Source organism: Cucumis melo, chromosome 12, assembly GCF_025177605.1.
Source record: "Cucumis melo cultivar AY chromosome 12, USDA_Cmelo_AY_1.0, whole genome shotgun sequence".
Classification (NCBI taxonomy): Eukaryota; Viridiplantae; Streptophyta; class Magnoliopsida; order Cucurbitales; family Cucurbitaceae; genus Cucumis; species Cucumis melo.
This window is the reverse complement of record NC_066868.1, coordinates 4,820,581-4,828,776: the sequence shown is the minus strand read 5'-3', so window position 1 is coordinate 4,828,776 and position 8,196 is coordinate 4,820,581. Positions and strand designations below refer to the sequence as shown.

Genomic DNA, 8,196 nt, shown 5'->3' with positions numbered 1-8,196 from the left:
AATGTGTGTAATAAAAAAAAAAAAAAAGGTTAACTATGTATATGTCTATCTTGTGCCTTCACTACTAAAATTCTTGATATTAACTTGTTTGTACTAAAAATAGAAAATGTATATGTTTGCTCACCCATCAAACATATATATTAGAGACTGATTAGGCTAAACTCTAAGGATTAGAATGTATAATAACTTTTCCTAAGATTTATTATAATTACTAATTAATATTTAAATAATACTATTTAACAATTAAAATACTTAATAAAGAATTTAAAAAATATCAGAGACAACATAAATATATATATTATTGAATTTAAAAACTAAATATAAATTTATCCTAATTAATTCTATTTTAATTTCTATATTTCTATATATATTTTAAAAATAATGTGTGTATATAAATATATTATGTTGATATGATTGAATTTCCAATCTATTTGAAAGACATATCTCACCCACTACATGTGGTTAACATTATAATTAAAAAAAACATTATAATTAAGTTCATAAAATCATATTTATAAGTACAATTAAATAAATTGAACTAAAAAAAATCCAAAAAATTGGTTGGGAGTCGTAATGGAATGAGTTTGTAAAATAATACTAAATCCAAAACCAATATTAGAATTAGGCGTTTTAGATTGGATTTGTAATACTTAAACTCATTAGGTTTAAATAGTTTTCAACCCAAAACAATCATTTTTTCCATCATTTTTATATTTCATGATTCTCTGTTTCACCTTTTCTCTTTGTTGTTAGCAAAAAGTATTTAATTTTTTGGATCAATAATATAATGAAGTACATTCTCAAATATAACATAATAAACTAAAATAAACTTGTAAATATTTTGAATAGTTTTGTAAATTACAATAATTCTCTATACTTTTCTAATTTTTTTTTTGTTTGTGTATTTCTCTTTCTCACGTTTTCTAGATTTGACGTGTGCAAAAGGGAGGAGTAAAGAGGGAGAAGAAGAGAAAAATGATACAATAATTTTTTCTTTTTTATTTTAGAGGAAAGAAAGAGAAAATGGAAAAGATACCGTGAGATTGAATGATGAGAAGTAACAAGAGACCACCGTAAATAGAAAAAGGGGAAAAACCTAATTTTACAAAAGATACTATGTCAATAAGGACATACATAAATAGTAGATACATCAAGATATGTCAACTAGGGTAAAAATATGTGTATAACTTTCGATCACCTCTCGTTGGAAATAATCAATGAAGGAAAATCTAAAGATTAAAAAATACATTTTCCGATTAAGTTTTTCAATTATTTCATTCTCTTTGACATCTAATTTTCACAACTTATATATACAATATGTATATAATATATCACATCAGTAAAAAAGAAACAAAAAAGTTTAGATTTTAATATATACTATCTGCTACTTTCATCTTCTATATTATGAGGCTCACTAGTAATGCTGAAGTTCCTCCTACGGGAATCAAAAGTGAAAGGAAGGAATAAGGACTCAATGACTAATTAAGCTAACCTGGACCTTGATTTTTTCATTGAATTTTGATGCCTTCTACGGCGTTCAAGTCAAAGAGTATTCAAGATCAGTTTTGATATATATATATATTAAAATCTAAACTTTTTTGTTTCCTTTTTTTTTTTTTTTTTTGTTTGAAGAGGGGTTTTTACTGATGTGATATATATATATATATATAGATATATATAGTTACCTCTTATCTTCCAACAAATTTTATTTTCACCTTCTTTTTCCCCTCTGAGTTTCCTGCATATATAAATACAAAACAATTATTAAAATGTACAAATGAAAAGTCGTCCAGTCCCACTTATTAGTCAGATTAAAAAAAAGAAAAACTTTTGTACATCCTCTCTTTTCATTTTTATTTTTGCTTCTATATTATTCTATTTAATTATAACATACAAAAACAACCTTCCACACATCTTTATAACGATTTAATATTATCTACTTCGAACATAAATTCTTATCGATAAATATAGTTTTTGTTTCATCCAAAAAGATAGAAGATATAGCTACTATTGTTTATATACATCATGACATGATTTTTCTCTTACGTAACAATTGCAAAATCTTGATTGCACACTTGATTATCTATTTACACCTTCGTACATTTGGAGGTTGTATATCAATTTAAATTCTAAATTTTCATATATATCAATTTATACATTCAACCACCATGTTTGTTCTTAGTTGAATAAATATCGCATGAGATTTATAATTTTATTGTATAAACTTTATAATTTTCTTTCGTAAACAAATGAGTTGTACTATCTAGATTAATATTTTCTTTTAAGAATTGTCAGTGAACCAAATTCTAATATTCCATTGAATCAATAATCTAATATTTAAAAAAATTTATATAGAATTGAATAAATCGATAATTTCTAAATGTAATTTTAATAAAGAATCTACATATATATATATATATTCACCAATAAAAATTTAGAAATTTAATTACAAACAATAATTATTTCACATAAAAATTCTTTCATCTCAAATTTGAAGAAGGGTATTAACTGGAAAGAAACAACGATAATAAGAAGATAAGAATGAGAGCAAAGAAAAGTGCTACAAATCAGTAAAAGTCTACCATATAAATCTCAATTACAAAGAAAGCACATTTTCTCGAAAACCTTGAACCAAAAGAGATACATTTTTGTTAAAGTGTTAGAATGACATCAACCTAGACAACTACTTATCTAATATTCTGTGAAAACCAAACAACATAGATCCAAAATTAAAATTTTATAGAAAAACAAAAAGTAATATTCCACGTAGAATATATATATATATATATAATATAATATATATATGTGTAATAAAGGTGGTTCAGTTGAGTCCAAAGCTGACCGACTTTGAAAGCAGCCGTGTTAGATAAGGAGACAACAAATATAGAGAGAGTGAAGATAAAAAGAGATATATAGAAAAAAATAAGCAAAATATTCTCTTCAAACCATTATTTCGTTTCTTTTTCTCTCTCTAAATTTTCTCTCTTCTCTTTTTTCTCCTCTCTCTCTCTCTCTCTCCCCTTAGCCAGGACTGTGAAACAAACTTAGGGATTTTTTAAATTCATTAAAGGTAGGTGGAAATTCTTATGGTTTTTTTTGAGGAATCATAATTATGATTGATTTTTCATATTTTTGTTTCATATATATATAATTGGGAAAAAAAAAAGTATATGTATTTTTATTATTATTTCCCTCTTTAATTCTCTCTTTATTATGATCTATCTATTTCTTTGTGTGTGTGTGTGTGTGCATGTGGTTTTTAATTTAATTCTTCCTAAGGTTGTTGTTTTCTTTTACTTTATTATTATCTTTAGCTGTTTAATGCCCTTTGAAATTGAATTGAAAATTTAAGGTTTTATTAAATTTAATTATTATTATTATTATTTTGTTGTTTTTTTTTTTCAGTTGGGACAAAGTGAAGAGATATTATATGATGCCTGAATTTGTTTCCACAATGAGCAATTTGATTGGTGAAGAACAACAACAATACCATAATTCCAATCCAGTTCTTGTTCCTCTTAAGAAGAAGAGAAATTTGCCAGGAACACCAGGCAATTAAATCCAACACCAATCTCTCTCTCTCTCTCTCTCTCTCTCTCTCTCTCTCTCTCTCTTTCTTTTTCTTATTTTTTGTTTTGTTTATGTTTGGTCTTTAATTTCTCTCTTTCATAATTAGAATTTTGTTTTTGGTTTTAGTATGATTTTGATGTTAGGTTATTGTTAAATGGGGTTTTTCTTTTTTTCATGGTTGAATTGAGTTTGGTAGTTCTGAGTTTCGAGGGTTCGAGAGGAATCATATTAATTAATTTCCTGGATTATCCGTTGTTAATTATTAACGAATTACGTCGTGAAAGTTGTCTAGATCATATTTCTTAGTGCAATCCTTTGTCCTTCTAAATGTGTTGTGTTAAGAAAAAAAGGTTTCGTTTCATGACAATTTTGTTTTTAATTCTTGATTTTAAAATCAACATCTTAAAAATCATTGTTTGGTTGTATAGAATTGTGTAAGCTAAGGTCATTCAACAAATAATAACTAGCTCCCTTTAATAGAGGTAATTAAGATACGTTTAGATTGACTATATGATTGATGAAGCCAAAAAAACTTAAACAGATCCAGATGCGGAAGTAATAGCGATGTCTCCGAAGTCTCTAATGGCAAAGAATAGATTCGTTTGCGAGATATGCAACAAGGGATTTCAGAGAGACCAGAACTTGCAGCTTCATCGACGAGGGCACAACTTGCCATGGAAGCTTCGACAAAGGACGAACAAGGAAGTGAGGAAGAAGGTGTACGTGTGCCCAGAGAAGAGTTGCGTACACCACGACCCGGCGAGGGCGCTCGGTGACCTCACCGGGATCAAGAAGCACTACAGTAGGAAGCATGGTGAGAAGAAATGGAAGTGTGAGAAGTGCTCTAAGAAGTATGCAGTTCAATCAGATTGGAAGGCTCATTCTAAGATATGTGGGACAAAGGAATACAAATGTGACTGTGGGACATTATTTTCCAGGTTCATATATATCTCTTTAGTTTCTATATTTTTAAAAATCTTTGCTATTGAGACAATAAATTGCATTCAATATATTCGTGAAAGTTAAATTTGACCCGAGAGTTTGAGCTTAATAAATATTGGAAAAAGAATGAGTTCAAGTTCTGTGTTGAAAAGAAAGTATGTTTACATGGGCATCATCTTTGCTTACCAAAAATTCCAAAGACAACTCTGGACGGTTTCTCTTGACCTAAAAATTCATTTGTCGTCCATTGTTTTTCTTTTTAATCTAAGTAGTGTGTTGTAGTGTCAATTTCACATATAACGACTTGCATTCGTCATTTTTTTTCTACCACATCTACAGAAATTAATGTGTTAGCTAAAACTAGGTAGGGACCAAATTGAACCTAAATATAACCTAGAAAGCCACTAAAATGACAAATTTAACCCCAACAAAACTTCCTATTCTCTCTAGTTTAAGTACAAATATTACATGAAATAATTATAATTATAATTATAATTATAATTATAATTATAATTATAATTATCCCATACTCATAATAGTTATTCAATAAATTTGATTTAGTATGAATTAACTCTTTTTGTTTTACTTGTATTTTGTACACAGAAAAGATAGCTTCATTACTCACAGGGCATTTTGTGATGCATTAGCTGAAGAAAACTCGAGAATAAATCATCATCCAACCTTCATCAACAACAACTTTTCCCCTACTTCTTCTTCACTACTTCTCCAACCAAACTTCCCGCCTTCCCCGCCCACTGCCACTGCCACTGCCACTGCCACTGCCACTGCCGTCATTGACCAAACCTCCCTCAGCCACCATTTCCCTAACATTATATTCGACCATGACGACGACCACAAGCCTCCTCCTCTTTCACTATCATCCCAGCCCCAGCTCCCGCTCTGGCTCGACCCACCACCAAATTCTAACTCCTTTTTCTCTGCTGCCCCCGCCATCCACACCTTCTCTGAAAACCCTACATTCTTCCCAGAAAATCAATACCCTTTTTTGTCGGAGCCGTTAACGACGGCCTCCTCGTACACGGTCGCACCCCACATGTCTGCCACCGCACTTCTCCAAAAGGCCGCTCAAATGGGGCCGACCCTAACCCCTACCATATCGCCAATTCTCTTCAATGCCCCCACCGCAACCACCGGCAGGGGATATGGAATGATCAACTCCACCGCTGCCGTTGCGGGATTGTCAGATGGCTGTTCGACGATGAAGCCATTGATGGGGGGAGCAAAGGAAGAAATTGGAGGGCAGAATTTGACCAGAGATTTTCTCGGCGTTGGAAATCAGGTGATGCATCTCACGCCGGTGGGTTCCAATCGATACGGTGATCAGAGCCGCCGCAGTTAGAGAGAATTTTAGTTTCAGCTCAACCACACACTGGTAGGAAAAAAAAACATTGTATTATGGATAATATAGAAATAAATTAAATGAATGAAATTTTAGATGTTTTTTGTTTTGTTTTATTTTTATCAATTACGGATTAAATGTAACACAGAATAGAACAAGAAAATGATCGAAACAAACGAATTTGGGATTGACAAAATTTTTCTTCTACAAGTGATGACTATAATGTTACATTTTTTATATGGGTTAAGTGTAATGTATTTTTTTTTTTTTGAAGAAATATTATAAAAAAGTTTAGCATTACGTTTAAGTTGACATTTTTGTATTGTATATATATGTTTTTAGGACTATGTTCTCTTTTACCAAAATGTATTAATGAAAATACCGATCCAATAATGTTGATGTGATATAGATTTATGAAGAAATTACAAAAACAAATGATATTTTAGAAAATAGAACAAGCAAAATACTTAACAATTTCGAAAACGAAAAAAGCTCATACACCTACAACAAAAAATATCAACCACACAATCAACAACACGTCTAATATATTTAGTTTGATTTGGAGATTGTTTGGTATAGGATTATTTAAATTTGGTCGTTCAAATTTGGCCTCCAAATCTAAACAATTTATTTTTTCAATTCTATTGTTTAATTTGGTTACACGATCATTTAGATTTGTTCATTTAGATTTATCTACACGATCGTTTAGATTTTACTACTCCAAATCTAAATCATTTTTTTTCAAATTTGGTATATGATTGTTTAGATTTGGTTAAATGAATTTTTTCATGATTCTTTTGCTACACTATCGTTTAGATTTGTTTACACCATTTGTTTATTTTTTCAAAATTCTGTAGTACACCATTTTCTTGTTCTATTATGTGTAGATTTATCTACTTCAATCTAAACAATTATTTTTCAAGATTATTTATACACGATTGGTTACTTTAATTCAAACAATCTAAAAAAAGAGGAGGAATAGAAGAAATACGATGGAAAGAAATCACAGCGAAAAAAAAAAAGAACAGAAAAAAAAAGAAAGACTATAGAAAGAAATCGCAACAAAGAGGAGAAAAAAGACAGAAGGACAAACTTAGAATATTTAAAAAATGACTAACCTTACGAACTTTGTTACGGAAGCCGTAAATATTTTAATAATTTGTTATAGTTACGAAAATTTACCAAAAAAACAAAAGGTTTAAAAAATATTAAAATTAGTAAATAAATATTCTACCCCATTTTATTAAGTTAAAAATGTGTTATACATACTATGTGTAGACAATGATATTTTGTTTTCTCATTGATTTTCTTATAATAAAACGTAAATAAAAATAGAGGTCAGTAAGAGTTAGTTTAATACAATGTTCATAAAATTAAATTCTATATCCTAAGTTTCCAAAATAATTAGTTCAATGCAAACATTTTTCCTCTCTTAAATATATATAACATTTAAAAAAATATTTTTATCCATTTACAAAAATGTAAAGTATTTTTAAAATAAATATTTCATATTTAATAGTATAACTATTTTAACTATTATATTTAAATGCACACCATGTTTAGTATTTTTTTTAATCTATAATCAATCTTAAAAAAAAAAAAAAACATATTTTTCAGCCATAAATATATATATATATATATATATATATATATATATATATATATATATATATATATATTTATGATGATTTTAAGATAACTTCATATTAGTTGTTGGAAATGCAAAGATTAGTATAATAAATAATATATGAAGTAGAAATAGAAGTTTTGGAGGTGCTTGAAAATGTAAATAGAGAAGCAGTAGGTATTTAAAGTATATATAGAGGTTTGTGAGGGTACTATGGGCTTTAATTAGGTCTACCATTATTTTTACCTTGTAATTAACTTTGCTTTATAATAAAAATATATATTTTATGGTCAGCCATCAAAGATATTGGCATCCTGGATGTGGATACATATACTCTTTTAAGTGAGTTGCTGTGTACGTTGTTGTTTCCCTCTAAAAAACAAACGATCTTCCCAAACAAAATACTTTCTAGCTACCCCATCCTTTGTTACTATAATAATTACTATCCTTCTAGTTGTTGGTTGGTTAACTATAATATCAATCTTACATTTGATTATTGATTAGTTAGGAAAAACCTTATCTCTATTGTTTAGGACCAAAAAATAGAATCAATATTCAATCAGTGTCGGTCTGAAAAATTCCAAACAAACAACATTTTAAAAATATTTTGAAGTATTAAACCGCGATCGATAGAGTGATTTGTACAACTTTAAACGTTTACTAAAACAACGAAATAGTCGGATTGGTTGGAAATTTG

At 28.7% G+C, this 8,196-nt stretch overlaps 1 protein-coding gene across 1 annotated transcript; it reads left to right on the top strand.

Annotated features, from left to right (window-relative positions):
• Positions 1-2,821: 2,821 nt before the first annotated feature.
• On the top strand, positions 2,822-5,981 carry LOC103501843 (zinc finger protein GAI-ASSOCIATED FACTOR 1). Its single transcript, XM_051080586.1, has 4 exons — positions 2,822-3,070; positions 3,406-3,551; positions 4,112-4,508; positions 5,116-5,981. Exons 2-4 carry the CDS (start codon positions 3,431-3,433, stop codon positions 5,870-5,872), a joined length of 1,275 nt encoding a protein of 424 aa, XP_050936543.1. The 5' UTR covers positions 2,822-3,070; positions 3,406-3,430; the 3' UTR covers positions 5,873-5,981.
• The last annotated feature ends 2,215 nt before the right edge of the window (positions 5,982-8,196 follow it).